The sequence below is a fragment of the Solea senegalensis genome, unplaced genomic scaffold, assembly GCF_019176455.1.
Source record: "Solea senegalensis isolate Sse05_10M unplaced genomic scaffold, IFAPA_SoseM_1 scf7180000014711, whole genome shotgun sequence".
Taxonomy (NCBI): domain Eukaryota; kingdom Metazoa; phylum Chordata; class Actinopteri; order Pleuronectiformes; family Soleidae; genus Solea; species Solea senegalensis.
Genome location: NW_025321104.1, coordinates 188,729 through 203,699, shown reverse-complemented (window position 1 = coordinate 203,699; position 14,971 = coordinate 188,729). Strand labels below are relative to the sequence as shown.

At 41.3% G+C, this 14,971-nt stretch overlaps 2 protein-coding genes across 2 annotated transcripts; both read right to left on the bottom strand.

The window, feature by feature from the left end:
- Window positions 1-49: 49 nt before the first annotated feature.
- chadlb (chondroadherin-like b) lies at window positions 50-6,531 on the bottom strand. Its single transcript, XM_044016677.1, has 11 exons — window positions 6,452-6,531; window positions 4,692-4,853; window positions 4,330-4,524; window positions 4,046-4,201; window positions 3,826-3,971; window positions 3,398-3,679; window positions 3,107-3,326; window positions 2,745-3,018; window positions 1,698-2,110; window positions 1,446-1,612; window positions 50-589 (listed from the first exon to the last, which is right to left on the bottom strand). Exons 1-11 carry the CDS (start codon window positions 6,512-6,514, stop codon window positions 313-315), a joined length of 2,355 nt encoding a protein of 784 aa, XP_043872612.1. The 5' UTR covers window positions 6,515-6,531; the 3' UTR covers window positions 50-312.
- Window positions 6,532-6,989: 458 nt separating this feature from the next.
- On the bottom strand, window positions 6,990-14,453 carry LOC122761447 (ran GTPase-activating protein 1-like). Its single transcript, XM_044016678.1, has 16 exons — window positions 14,379-14,453; window positions 13,607-13,725; window positions 13,353-13,480; window positions 13,173-13,232; window positions 12,872-13,051; window positions 12,648-12,782; window positions 12,246-12,404; window positions 12,048-12,161; window positions 11,865-11,964; window positions 11,663-11,747; window positions 11,071-11,233; window positions 10,536-10,619; window positions 10,335-10,437; window positions 9,597-9,685; window positions 9,179-9,300; window positions 6,990-8,587 (listed from the first exon to the last, which is right to left on the bottom strand). The coding sequence occupies exons 2-16, from the start codon at window positions 13,716-13,718 to the stop codon at window positions 8,503-8,505; spliced, it is 1,719 nt and encodes a 572-aa protein (XP_043872613.1). The 5' UTR covers window positions 13,719-13,725; window positions 14,379-14,453; the 3' UTR covers window positions 6,990-8,502.
- Between the last annotated feature and the right edge of the window lie 518 nt (window positions 14,454-14,971).

Genomic DNA, 14,971 nt, shown 5'->3' with positions numbered 1-14,971 from the left:
CGAAGCTGTTTTATTGTTACAAAAATAACAACAAACACAAACCGATGAATTCAATTATCAAAATAGTTGACGATGAATTTAATAATCAATTGATTGTTGCAGTCCTACTGTCAATGTTAACTTTCATGGAGACACTAAAACTTCCAGCAAACCTGATGAGTTAAACGTCTTTGGTTGATTCTAGATTTCCTAGAAAAGATAATGCTGTAAAATGTCTATGAAAAGTGGCAGATGTGGTGTAATACTTCTTTACATGTGGTCAGTTTTTGGAAGCCCTGGCCTCAGAATATCTCCTCAGAAGCCAGCTGAGACTCACGCCATGCTTCTTCTCTTTGCTTTCTTGGCTGCTGCTGCTGCTGCTCTGGTGTTTGGACTCTTGCGAGGTCTGGATTTGGATTTGGGCTTTTTGATGTGCATCAGCTTAGGTTTGGGTGCCATGGTGGACTTTGGGGTGACAGTTGGGGTGGAGGGGAGACCCTCTCCTCCGGGGCAGGCTTTGAAGACGTGGACGTCCTTGACCCTGCGACCCCTCAGCTCGGGAGGATTGGCACAGGTGGCTCGTACCTTCAGGTTGACCTTTTCGATCCATCTAGATGTAAAAGAAAAGACAAATTATGTTATCAGTCACAAGAATCCTTGTTCCCAATGAATCATGCATTAGGTATTTAACAATCTTTTTTAGTAACAACGTTTTTTAGAGTAGCGAGTGATTATTAAGTGGGAGGATTGCTCGAAAAATAGATAATCGTTAACTTTTGGCTGATATTGACAGGTGTTTTACTGCATTTAATTAATTATTTATTTTAACCTTTTATCCATAATTATTGCGTGTGGAAACAAATAAAAAATGGCAAACATTAATATAGACCTGGACAGGTAACGCGACACAGTGAGAAGAGATAAAGAAAGAAAGAGAAAATAAAACTAAACAAAACCCAGACAGAATGAGCAAGGTCAAAAAAATAAATAAAGTAAATACTACTATCAAATAATGATTTGGTTTGTTTCAGTGCATTTTAGTACAGCATATTAAACATTTCTAATGTATATAGTGTGGCATTAACTGCATTTATTGTCCAACTATTTTGAAGAAGAAGGAGGGACCAGACTATAATATGCAGAGTTGGTGTAGTGGAATACCCGCACTCTCTAAACTGCCCTCTGATTGGTCAAAGTCTCCCAGATTTAGTCATGAGGCTGCCAACAGAAACCTCAGAGGTATTATTCTGTCCCCAACCACTTGATTTGCATGATGGCGAAAGGTTATTGATCAATACTGCAAAAAATAGATCAGAAATATATTTTATCTATAAAAGTGTCAAACATTGATATAGACACATAACAATATGTAAATACACACCCAAAAGAAAAAAAAGTCCAGGCTTTAGAAACACCTGTCGGTCAAAACCCTGTGTACTTTAGTCAGTGTGCTGAAGTTGTCTTACAAGCGTAGTGGCAGCAGGGGGCAGTCACACATCATAGGATTGTCAGCCAGGTTGATGACCTCCAGAGAGGTGAGAGGGTGGAGGTCAGGCACCTCTTCCAGCTGGTTGCCCTCCAGGAAGAGACTCCTCAACCCTGGACCCAGACCTGCCAGAGAGTTCTGTGACATCTGGAGAGACGGAGTGAGTGAAAGTTGATGAAGAAGGCACAAGGATCCAATGAGAAAGATTAATGACCAGATTTAAGTCACTCACCTTCTCCAGTCCCATGTTATCCAGATACAGCTCCTTCAGTGAGCTCTCCAGAGGTCGGAAAGCATTTGGCCCCACCCAGCGGATGGAATTCCCAGACAACCTCAGGTCTCTGAGGTTCTCCACCCTGCTCAGTGCTTCGGTGGGCACCTCCTTCAACTTGTTTCCTCCCAGGTGAAGTGTATCAAGGTCAGTGGCTTGGTCCAGAGCTTTGGGCGACATGTTACCGATGGCATTTCCAGTGAGGTACAGAGACCTGAGACCCTCAGCTCCGATCAAGATGCCCGCTTCTAGCTTGGTGATGGCGTTGTTCTCCAAGTGAAGTGCCAGCAGGCTGGGCACCGGATTAAAGGCTCCTTTGGGGAAGATAGTAAAGCGGTTTTTCTCCAGATGCAGGTAAGTCAGCTGAGGGAGACCTGTGGGTTTAGGTAACAGGAACAGGAAGTCAGTGTAGGTGTTGCAGTGACAGTTCAGGTTTTGTAGATACTCACCCTCACTGAAGCGAAAGACCATATTTTAGGCATTTAACAATATCTTGAAAATATGTTTACTTATTTATATCACCATTAGGCACTTTTTCCAACTGGATATTGAAGTTTGAAGTCACTTTGTAAACCGCTTGCTCCTTGCACCAAAGTCCATAGAGAAAATCAATGATTTTACATCACAGCACACAGGAGTTGTGCATCCACTGCTGCCTCCATCAGTAACTTTATATATGTTATTTTGGGACAATGGTGTTTTAAAACCTTTGTCCTGATTTACCTATGTCACACAAATGTACCAGAGGATGCAGCAGAAAACCAGCAGTGTCCCTGCGGGCTAAAATCACTGATTTTTTCTATGGACTTTGGTGCAGGAAAGTGAGAGGGTGCAAATGTCAGTTTGTTCAGAGAAATTATTAAATAATTTTCAGTGTGAGAGAGTGTCTGTGTCTCAAGCTGGTTCACTGTGATTCTTGCTACTTGCTTTCATGACGGTAGATCTGACAATGTGCCAGTACTTCATACAACCACACATCAAAAGTCAGAATAGTGTTTAAACACAGACCTTTAAAGGCATCAGGGCTGAGGGAAGTGAGGTCATTCTCTGACAGGTACAGGTAGATCAGTCCCTTCATCCCACTGAAAGCGCCGTCCTCCACCTCCACAATCTTGCAGCGCTGCAGGTGCAGAGACACAACCTGGGCAACACCAGGGAAGCTGTTGCTGGGAATGTAGTGGAAGTGGTTGCCACGCAGGTCGAGGAAACGCGTGGCGGGAGAGAAACCCCGGGGAACTTTTGAGTGACCACGGTTTTCACAGGAAGAGTGGTGCGTCTCAGCCTGAAAACAGGGGTGACCTGTAACCTTTTTAAGAACCGATGGTTGCTATTGTATATGTTTTACACACATCACGTTTAGTGCTCCTCACCTCGCAGACACAGTTGGCAGGACACTTTATTTTGTTCTCTGGCTCTTGAGTGGGTGGTGGAGTAATCCTGGATGCCTCCTCAAACTCGGCCTTCAGCATGGCCTCCTGGCTCTGGCAGCGCAGCTGTGAAGGGTAGACTGTGTCCAGGTTTTCTCCAGAGAAATGAGCTGGTCCTCCACACGTCCCCATCAGCTTCACCTTGCTGCGGATTGCCCACTCCCTGCAGAGTAATAAAAGTAAACGTTAAAGTTTGGATAAGCGTCCCGTTGTTGATCGTCTGCTGTGGCCCACCTGAGTGGTCGCAGATAGCAGTTGCAGTAGATGGGGTTCCCGGCCAGGTTGAGGCGTGCCAGGTTTGCTGACCCTTCAGAGAAAGGCTGGATGACACGTAGCTGGTTGTAGCTGATGTCTAGGTGGATGAGGCTGGGGGATTTGGAAACCGCAGTGTTGGCCATGTCCTGAAGGGACATGTGGTCCAGGAACAAGTGGGTGAGCTTGGCCATGGACACTACTTCTTCTCCGAGGTAAGTCATGGGGTTATAGCTCAGATCCAGACGGGTCACCTCTTGCAGTCTGGGTAGAAATAAAGAGAGAAGTGTCTAAAATATTGTAAACATTTGACCTCAAATGCAGGACCTTGATACTGAGAGGTTTTTTACTGCTTATGGCCAGGCAGTGGTCCTCTCTATGCAGATATCACGGCATACGCAGTGGCCCACCTGGTCATGGTCTCAGTGGGGAAGAACTGCAGCTCGTTGTGGTCCAGACTGAGACGGTTGAGTGTGAACAGACTAGCGAAGGCCTCCGTGTCCAGGTAGTTTAGAGAGTTGTGACTGAGACGAAGCCATTTGATGTTCTGCAAACCCTGGAAGCAGAGGAGATGAGATATTCAATCAATAGTTCAACGACTTCACTTCAGGCATGTCGTTGTGTTTTTACCTGGAAGGCCATATTGGGGATGTAGACGAGTTGATTGTGCGTAATGGAGAGCAGGTTGAGGAGGCCCAGCTGAGAGAAAGCTCCAGGTTGAATCTCTTCCACACGGTTACGGTCAATCAAGAGCTGCTTCAGTGAGGACAGACCATCAAATGACTCCTTTTTGCACAAAAGAATAAAGAGAGGAGAAAAGAAAAGAGCACAAAAAATAATCTTTGTGAGAACATCAGCTGGTGTAATGCCGCCATGGAGTTATTGTAGATTTCTTGTGAGGGATGAGGTAGAACCTGGTAGAGGATTTCAATGTTGTTGTTGGCCAGATTAAGGAAGACCAAGCGACCAAGGCCACGAAAAGCACCCTCCTTCACCCTGCGGATGTTGGAGCGCTGCAGTGACAGGTGAGTCAGGTAGGGCGTGTGTTTGAAAGCCCCACTGGGAAGTTCCTGGATGTCATTTCCTCTAAGATCTAACTTCACTGTGATCTGTAAAGAAAGAAAACATAGTAAAAGGAACAAGGTGGGAACTACATATGCTGTAGGCTGCAAGGGTTCCTGACTTTTTCTGACTACAAAGCTGATAGATAATCATTTTACTGCTGAAGAGACAAGTGGTACTACTGTGTGTTATGTGTTTGTGCGTGAAACAAAACCTCATCTAGAGTAGGAGGAACTTGGGTGAGGTTCTTGTTGACGCAGGCGACGGTGAGCTGGATCTGGTCACACACACACTGCTGTGGACATTTAGCAGCGTGTGCTGCAGAGATGCAGAGGAGCAGCAGGTGGAGCAGTGGAGCCCAGAGATGGGGAAACATCTGAGAGGAAAAAAACACCAGTGACATCGGTCGGGCCAGGTCTGTTACCTTCACACACTTGCTGATTCTATTCTTTACCCCTCACACACTGACAGATTTTTGTGCCCAACTAGCCATGCTGACTGTGCCCAACTAGTGCAGACTGGTGCCGACTCTGCCCAACTGTGAATGGTGAGTAAAATCTGGAGGAACCATGTGTTACTGTGTTACATATTTAGCCTCCAGTTAGCATCAAACTCATATGATGTTGAGTTTATCCATTGTGGGCTATGGTAAAAAAAATAGTGGTCCAAAATGTCTGCCTTGATGCACTCCAGTTGTAGTCAAAAGTAAGAATTTATGAGTTCCTCAAGTCAGATTCTCAAACTAATTAATGAAAAACAATAATTCATACAATCAAACAAATCTAATGTTTTACCGTACATTAGATTTGTTTCTGCTAAATGAAAAATAAGTTCAGATTTGCAAAGTGGTTCCTAAAAACCACAATCTCATGTTGGACCAACAGTCTTAATCTACAGAAATGTACGTGAAAATGTTCATGGCCTCACTCTGAAATGTCTCAAAAAGTGTAAACAAAGCAAAAACTAAACTGTGCCGCAGCAGAGATACAGAATAACTTCATAAACCAGCACTCAAAACCTTTTTTTTTTATTTGAAGGCAGCTGAAAAGTCACAATACCCTTGATATTTTTTTGCAGCAGCAAAGATTATTTTTCTGTTTATATTTGACCCCCTGTGCAGAAAGAGGCCAAGAAACTAGAGACGGAGGAATTTCCTCCTGCCGGACTATTTGTCCGTATCACCCCCGGGGAATCAACACTCCAGACCGCAGAGAAGCCGCGCACAAAGACGCACAGTGTCTTTCTCCACCGATGCTGTGCCAGGGAAAAGAAAAAAAAACATGTTTCTCCTCTGACCAGGGACGATGCGAAGACTGTTCTCAATCATCTTGGAATGTAGAAATGTCACTGCCTTTAAGGCAATATTGTCCTATGTGTAAACACTCATTTTACCCTCACATTGCCAGAATTCATTTTAGTCATTTTGACCATTCATACTCTATTCACATGTTTTAATAAGCAATACAGTACCTGAGGATATATAGACCTGTGATGTTAGGTTATGTAATAATAAATGCCGATTTTGCCATTAGATTTAAAATATATGAAAATGTATAAAATCATTTTTATTTTATGTTCCACCTTAAATCTAAGGATACAATTACTTACAACAGCACACCATACCTTTTATAGTCCTTGCATGTACAAATCATTACATAACATGCTGGTTATTACCTTGTAATATGTGTTAGTATGTATAACTGTCCATTGTTCAACCTGGAACTTTTGTTTTCAGTCGTTTTGTTTGCCTATTGTCCGTCGTTGTGGGTGCACCTGTGTATATGCAAGTGGCCTCACTTGAGGGCAAATGTTATGCACAAACATAGTTGCACAGTTTCAAAATATTATTGATATTTGGTTATTATTAACAAACCCAAGATCTTACTCTTTCAAAGTAGGTACTTATTGACAGTGAGAGAGATGATAAAACTTCAAATACATTTAAACACAAGAGTATTTTAAGGAGGGACTCACCATAGTTTTGCTGAGTTTCAGTCCGGCTGCAGGTCCTTTACTGGCCATTGAAGCTCTCACCATGTCCGCTCACTCTCGGCGTTCCCCGCTCTGTCCCTCCATCCAAAACAAACTCTGTTTATCCCTACATTCACTGACAAACCCACGCACACCCACCCACTGCACACTGGCACATTCTTACACAGCGTTCTTAGTGAGGACACTCATAGACATAATGCATTCCTTTCACCTTTACCCTGACCATAACTATCGCAACTAAATGTCTTAACCTAAACCCAACTCTAGCCCTAACCCTTAAAGAAAAAGTTATTTTAAGTTGCGAGGAAGCCAAAATGTCCTCACAAAACCCCACTTACTGTCAAGAGCAAATTTGTGCGCAACAAACAATATCACATATAAATAATTATTACACTTGGTGACAAAAAGTCAAATTGGATTATAGTTTCTCTGATAATTCTTCCGAATAAAGACAAATAATAGGGGTCCCAGGAATTACTGAGCAGACAAAAACATTACATACAGACACAGAGACAAGGAGTGAGGCTTGTTAAATGTGTTATATTTCAAGACATAGCAATCAAATGAACAACTTATGAGGTAACCTAAACAGAAATATTATGCAGAAAATGCCATTAAAGTGCATCCCATTTAGCCTTGCAATTATCAACTATTTTCTTGGCCGATTTGTTTTGTCCAAAAAAAACCATGTTATCAAATGTCTTCTCTAATCCACAAATTAAAAATTATTCAGTTGAAATAATTTCCTTGTTATATGGAGCAAACAAACCAGAAAATGTTCACATTTATGATGCCGAAAAAGCAGAGAGCTTTATAAAAAACACTCAAACAGATTAATCGATTATCAAAATAGATGATTAATTCCTGCAGCCAGCCCTAATCCCTTTCTCGGCCACTTCCCTTAAATGTTCCAATCTCGTCATCGACATGCGACATAAGGTAACACACTGAAACAGTCATTTAAGAGCAGTATTATGTATCAAAAAACAATTAAAGGAAAATTAATGAGAAGTGATTTTGGTCCCGCGTAAGGTGGACAGTTTTATGAACAGGGATGGGCATTAATAACAAAAATGCTATTTGAATATATAATGGTGTATTATATTATTTGAATATTCTAAAGCCCATGAGAGGTAGTGAAAGTAATGCAGGGTTCACAGCTGTGTTGAGCTAAATCTCTCTGCAAACACACATTAACTCACTAAATGCTCGCTGCTGCTGCCACCTTGTGGTAACAGATGCGCCACAAATTAGGACATCACTGGAGTAAAAATGTCTGTTTTTACAATCATTGAGAGAATATTTTATCTTTCTGTGCTATTTCTAATAATCACATTAACTGATCAACTTTTGATAATCTAGCAAATAATCTAACCCTCATGTCCATCTTTAGTTATGTGGTGCAGTCTGATACACGCAGTACTCGGACCTTATTAGCAGCAGAGTGGTGATTGTAACTGGAAAGTTGGCCCAGAATGTTCTACAATATTTTCCCCAATATGCAATTTTAAAAATATTAATGTAACAAACAAAACATCGTGTTCAGCAGTCTATCACTACAGCAGAACAATAAAAGCTGCTCTTTTATTCAAAATTCTCATTTATTTTCAATAACACACTGTAGCTGCAGTTAAAAAATATATATTCTTATTTAAGTGGAAACCTTAAATCTATTATTATAGTATTGCATCGTTGACATACTATACGATGCACTGTTGTGGTTCAAATGTGGGTGTTTTTTTTCCACATTAGTCCCACAAGTTATTTCATGTGAAGTTTTTTTTTAAATTACTTTCATCTACATTTTCTAGAAAAATAAAAACCCAAATTATTAGTAGAAAAATACAAACTAAGACATTCTGGAAGGTTTTTGGAAAGGCCTTCATAAAATATACAACAATCATAAGAGAGGAGAGCAGTGGTTTTCAGCGGTCCCTTTTTCAACAGTAAAGCATTCCTGTTCGGTTTTAAAGATGTCAAAATGAATGTCAGTAGAGAGTGTGTGTGTGTGTTCCAGTGCTGGTGGTTGTAGATCAGTGTTTTTCATCGCACCTCTTCTCCAGAGCAGAGCTCAGCTTCTCTCTGGCAGCGCCACAGGAATGGAGAGCATCACCGTTCCTGCAGATTCACACAGAAAAAGCTGCCACTCACTATTCCATAATTCCAAAATTGTGAACTTAAGTAAAGAATATTTGTACTACATAAATTAAATTTAATCTTTATATAAAATCAGGTACATTAGATTAAAAGCAAGTGTCAATAAAAAGTAAAACTCCAGTGTGTAATAAGTTTAAAAGATCAGAAAGAAATCAATTAAAAATCTGTAATGGAATGTGAATTAAAAAAAAACACAGCAGCATTATAGTGGGAAAAAATGGGTGAAACCACCAATACATTCCCTTACCCAAAGTTCACCTTCAAAATGTGATGCTTCTGTATGTCACTAACTCACTCATATTTCAGAGAACAGGGGTTGACTCCTTAACTTAAGGTTTGCTACCATCTCACTTCACGGCTGACGGCTGCTTCCATGCTTCCTTCCATCAGTGGTGATGTAAAACACATCACTCACATCACACAAAAACAAAACCACATACTACTAACAACCGCAGAGAACGTCATGTGAACTCACTTTGTCTACTTTGAAGTTTGATTTTAAACCACATCCTAAAAAGTGAAAGAGCCACAAACAATATAATATCGTCTTACTTGGACATGAAGTTGTGAAGCAGTGAGGCATAATGTCGGGGGAAATATTCCTGCTGGATGGCATGTTCCAAACACAGCAGATGTCCAGGGACTAGTGACACCTTTTTCATCTTTCCTTCACCCTAAAACAGACCAAAACAATATTTGACGGATATACGACAGATGATAGTGTAAAACAGTGATGAAAGGAGTGAAATACAGTGTTTCCCACACTCTTAAGCACAACACATCCGTTGCTGCAGGTGAAATTCTCAGTAATAAGTTGGCCATGGAAAATTTCTTTTTCCAGATCCATACAGTGCATTAACATAATTAAATGTTTCTCGACTCAGAAAAAGTCTGTCCTTGCTTTAGTCTTCGTTTCACTGACTCTTGGTCAGACTCCCGGAGGAGGAGGGGAACCGTAAAAGCACTGTACCTTCAGTAGTCCCATCATGAGCAGCAGTGAGGTGAGGAAGCAGTGAGACTGGAGGGTCGAACCAGAGAGGAGCTTTTTCAGTACATCATCTATGGGACAAAGGGATGAAGGTCAGGTATTTGAACAAACAACAACCAATTAAATCTATTTTAAATGCATCCATTAGCCAAAACAGCTTTATGAACCACCTAGAGGAAGCATGTGAGAACACAAATGTCCTCTGAGGCTGCTCAGTTTCAGTGTGAATACACTTTCCTGTGTCACAGGAATTCAGATCACTGCTAAAATACACTGCCTGGTCAAAAAGGTCACCACCTGGATTTAACTAAGCAAATAGGTAAGGGGTTTCTGCAGTTGGTCAGGTCTAGGTTCAGCAACATTATGTGCCCAAAGAATGAGGTCAGCTGACTACCTGAATCTAATGAATGATCAGATTATTCCATCAAGGCATTTTTTTCTTCCCTGATGACATGGGCATATTCCAAGATGACAAGAAAGAGTGGTTCAGGGAGCATGAGACATCATTTTCACACATGGATTGGCCACCACAGAGTCCAGAACTTAACCCCACTGAGAATCTTTGGGATGTGCTGGAGAAGGCTTTGCTCAGTGGCCCGTCTCTCCCATCAATACAAGATCTTACCCTACACTATTCACAGACGGTCTGCAGCTGCCTTCCCATTTTTATCACATAGATAAAATTAAATTGTGAACGTGAGACAGTGATATTTTATTCACCAATAGTTTCTAGAACAGCTGTCTTCGTCTCCGGTTCCTCGCCATACAAAGAAGCAACTTTCAGAAGGACGTCGGCTGATTTGTGGGGATCAGACACGTCAACCTGGAAAAGAGAAAAGACAAGAGTCTCAGTGGTTTTCTCTCAACATCCTGCTGAGACAGTTAACACCCACTGTTTTTAATGTCATCTTTAATTCCCACCTGGTGCAGCAGGTCTGTCCTCATGTCTCCAAGCTGAAGAAGTTTCTCAACTGAGGGGCTGCTGAGAAAGGACATGATCTCGGCCTGTAACATAATCAGAGGCAACAGGACATTTAGTTGCACTCCAGTAAGTGCAATATAATGAACATAAGTAGTTAGAGATATATTCAGTCATTTGTTGCTGAAAAGAAAGACCTCACAGTGAGGCTATTTAATATACTTTTATTGAATAAAATGTACTTAATTATGTTAAAATGACACACAAGAGTTCCATTTTGAACCCTAGTTATAGAAAAAGGACACTTAACATCTGCCTAGTGTGAAATGCAGGTAGATCTTCTGTTAAATTGTTTAATTAAAAAAAAAGAAGAGGGTGATTGTGGTGGAGAGTCACAATGCCGCATCAACAGGTTTACAAGACTTCAAGTTAGTTTTTGCCTGTCCTTTAAATAAGTTCCACAAATGAACATCAGTTGGACAAAAGATGTCTAAGATCAAATAAATAAGCAAATAAACAAATTTAGAGTCAGCTTACTGGGTGATGATGTTTAGCAGGTCTGTCGTCTTTTCTCGTGACACCATTTTCCTTAATGTCTTCATCATCCTCATCGTCTTCATTAGAGTCATCAATCACATCATCATCCTCCTCCTCCTCCTCCTCCTCCTCTTCCTCGTCATCAGGTTCACCCTCATCATCACTGTAGTGAATTTTAAGGAGATCAATTGCTTAATTTGCTGAAAATATGAAGTTAACCTGTTAATTTGCAGGTAAACTACAAGAATACCGCTTCCAAAAGTGTGTGTGCTCGGGCCCCCTAGTGAGTGTTGGAAGTATTACATGTGGGCCTCAGTCAGGAATACTTTCATTTTCATTATTTGAAACATTTAAATATTTAATGATCCCCTATATGTAATTAACAATGTGATTTTCATTTATGGTCAAAGCAGTGATGACGATTATATAGATCAAAGACTTTAGTGGTAGTAGGAACCCAATAATTTAATTTCAATCTATCCATTTACATCAATGTTATGAAACATTCTTACTTTAGTACAAACATGGGTGTGGAAGTGTTGCTCAATTCTTAGGTTTTAAGGCTTGAATTTCACACAACACACAGTCTTACCTGAGTGATGCCAGAATGTCTCCTTTATCCATGCTCTCCATCACCTCTCTCAAAGCCTCACAGCCTTCTTCTCCTAGACAGTTTCCTGTATAAATCACAAACAGATTAGGTTTAATCTTTGGAATTACAAAATTAAAGTGTTCAGGAGTTCCATGACACTAAGAACGCAGCTGCTGCTTCTACTTCTACTCCGTGAACATACCATTCAGATCCACCTTCTCCATGTAAGGTTTGTCCATGACAGCCTGAGCCACGACCAGCGCTGCCGCCTCAGTGATCTCACCAAACGACAAATTCAGCGCCTGAAAACGAGACATATGTGAGTGTGTGGCAACAGAGAAGACATTTAGAGACACAAAATGCTGAACTTTGACACTGAACTCACCTTGAGGACTGGCAGTCCTTCTCTTAAAACTGCAGCAAGGGCGATGGCTCCTTCAGAGCGAACCAGGCAGTCACCAAAGTTGATCACCTGGACATTCCTCAGACACCGCAGAGCCTGCAAGACATCAAAACACACAAACAGTACATACATACTGTGTTTGTCTTAATGGAGAAAGGTTTGAAAATAAACAGGCCTCACCTGTGCCATGGCCACTGTTCCCTTCTTGGTGAAGGTGTTGTCGTTGAAGTTGAGGACACGGAGCTCTGGGTTGTGTTGCATGGCTGAAGCCAACGCCGCCACGCCCTTGTGGTTGATACCATTCTGGGGCATGTGGACTTCTTCCAGACTGCCTATCATCTTATGACATAAAAAAGAAAAACTTAATTTAATACACTAGTGTATAGAGAGATACAGCGCAACCTACAGAGGAGGAGTCAGACATACACGGCTAAATTGATCTTTATACGTGTACTCAAATATTCTGTCTGTCGAAAAAAATCAGGCAATAGTCGAAGTTTATGTATCATTTTCTGAAAATGTCAGGATTTATACTGACTAGTAGCAGACATCCAAAATCACTTTAGGAAAATGTGTCTCTACCTGAAAGGCCTTGGCCAGAGCACTGGCTCCTTCATTTTCCAGACGGTTCCTCCCTGCGATGAAGACTCTGAGTTTAAGTGGAGCTCCGTGGGATGATGACTGTCTGTAGCACTGGACCAGAGCTTCGGCCAAGATCTAGACACAGACCAGTCGCCTCGGTTAGAAAACCATGACTTAAGGCTCACTATTCCAAAGTGGCAATGACATGCAGTCTGTGGACTCACTTTTCCTCCTCCTACCCCCATACCACAGTTGTTGAGTCTCAGCTCCCTCAAGCTGTGGCAGGACGGGCTTTTCAACAACTGCTCGATTCCCTTCACACCGTCCGGCCCAAAAGCATTATCACTCAGGTCCAACTCAGTCAGCCTGGCTCCTGCAATCATTACTGAACTGCCCAATGACCTCTGAAGAAAAACACAATCATGTAATCATGTTCTGAGGGGGAAATAAAAATACTTCATGACTTTATTAACAAATAAATCCCAAAAACGTGATGAAAAAAAAAACTAAATTTGGGATTCTCACCAGAGCTGTTGGTATTTCAGAGCGGAGTCTTCCTGTGAACATGTCGCTCCAATAACATCTCTGAGTGAGTCAAATAAAGAAAATAGTATTGTGTTCATTGTTTTATTGCAATAAAAATGTGTAAGACTGGATGACTGAAAAACAGTTAACTAGGAATGGAAAGCATGAACTGGGGGAAACCTGGAGCAGGTCTTTGGTCTCCAGAGCCTTGGCGATGGCCTGTGTTGCCTCCACACCGACAGTGTTCCCCTCCAGACGCAGAGCCCTCAGTCCCTGGTACTGCTCTATCTCACGGACCAGCTCCTCCACTGAAAACACAGAGAATCATTTATCAGGTCTGCAGGGTAAAACATCCCTGTGATGCCTTCAGTGCACTGTGGACACCACAATAAAACAGACCAACACACTCGCTGCTGCCCAGTTCAGCACCTCACCTGAATCTGCATCATCCAGCTTCAGTCCCAGGCCTTTATAGCTCAACTCTCCATCACCGACATGAGTCTTGGAGAGAGCGTCAGCCAGTTGTGCGATGTCATCGGAAGCCATAATGACTCTGGAAGACACATGCATGAAAAACCCATTTAGGTTTTGCTGAATTAAACATGACACAGCCTTCACTGATGTTACATGGATTCAGCCTCATTAATGTACAGTCATGAGCACATTTGTTGAATGCTTCAAAAGATGGAGAAGGTTGGACCCAGAGGAAGGTTTTCATGCAGGTTAATAACTGAGAAATGTTCCTAATAAGTACAGAGTCCACATGTATTCAGGGATTAGGACTGAAATATAAGAATATATAAAATATATAGACATAGAGCACTGCCACACAGAGTAAAGGGGAAACAATATCAAAAAGCATCGTCAATAAACATATCCATAACAATGAATGGGTAAAAAGTGTTGGTACGCTTTTAAGTTGTAGATTGTTTAGTTAAAATAATGGTCAAATTTGAATGGCGTATACGTAAAATAAATAAAATAACTGTTCACTGACAAATGAGATAATTTACATGAGCGAACAGCGACGCACGATTAGCTTTGCGAACAATAACCGTGGCTAGCTAGTGTTAATTAGTAGTGCGCAACGCTGTCGCTAAGTCTGAAATTACTGTATATCATGACTTCATATACTTCTTTTCTGTATGTTTGTTCATAAAGCTCCCACAGAGAGAAAATGGACTGTTTCTAATTCTGACAACTTACCACAGAGTGTATTTTCAAGTGAAACGACAACGAACTCACACACGCATCGCTTCTTCCGCGCCGCGCGCCGGTAGTTGAGCCATGTAACGTCATCATGCTTTCTTCGTTGATCCTGTCGCTACGATTAATTTGTGATTTACCGCCCCCTATGGCCACCTGCGGTCAAGCCATCTGACGATGAATTTGAATGCCCTCCTTACAAAGGTTTTTACGGTAAAAATCCTGCGATCATTGCATCAAGTTAGTCCATGCCGGTATGAAAGCAAGTTTTTGAATGGGAAAAATAATGAAAATCTGTGTTTCAGAGACCTAATAACTGGACTTTGAGCAACTGTATAAAGACAATTATCTAAAAAAAAAAAGATCTGAATAAGAATGAAAAAGGTGTGCTCAACACATTGATATCAACTTGTGTGTTGTTCTGATTAAAAGTCCCATATTCACACTTTTTAATCAAAAAAGATATCTTTGTAACGATGTAGGTTATGTTCAGGACATCTATTACTACTAGCATACTGTAAATTGGACATTTTTACTGCACAGTTTTTCAGAAATTTCATGTTAAAATTCCCATATTCGCACTTTTTAATAAA

What these genes read in the sequence shown, in the direction of transcription:
- chadlb (XM_044016677.1), bottom strand. Translation starts at nt 6,514, where the DNA reads ATGGTGAGAGCTTCAATGGCCAGTAAAGGACCTGCAGCCGGACTGAAA. An exon ending in CTGCCAACTGTGTCTGCGAG is followed by an intron (nt 3,019 to 3,106) that starts GTGAGGAGCACT and finishes CCCTGTTTTCAG; the next exon opens with GCTGAGACGCACCACTCTTC. An exon ending in ATAACATGGGACTGGAGAAG is followed by an intron (nt 1,613 to 1,697) that starts GTGAGTGACTTA and finishes CCGTCTCTCCAG; the next exon opens with ATGTCACAGAACTCTCTGGC.
- LOC122761447 (XM_044016678.1), bottom strand. Translation starts at nt 13,718, where the DNA reads ATGGCTTCCGATGACATCGCACAACTGGCTGACGCTCTCTCCAAGACT. An exon ending in GAACAGTGGCCATGGCACAG is followed by an intron (nt 12,162 to 12,245) that starts GTGAGGCCTGTT and finishes GATGTCTTGCAG; the next exon opens with GCTCTGCGGTGTCTGAGGAA. An exon ending in TCATGATGGGACTACTGAAG is followed by an intron (nt 9,301 to 9,596) that starts GTACAGTGCTTT and finishes GGTCTGTTTTAG; the next exon opens with GGTGAAGGAAAGATGAAAAA.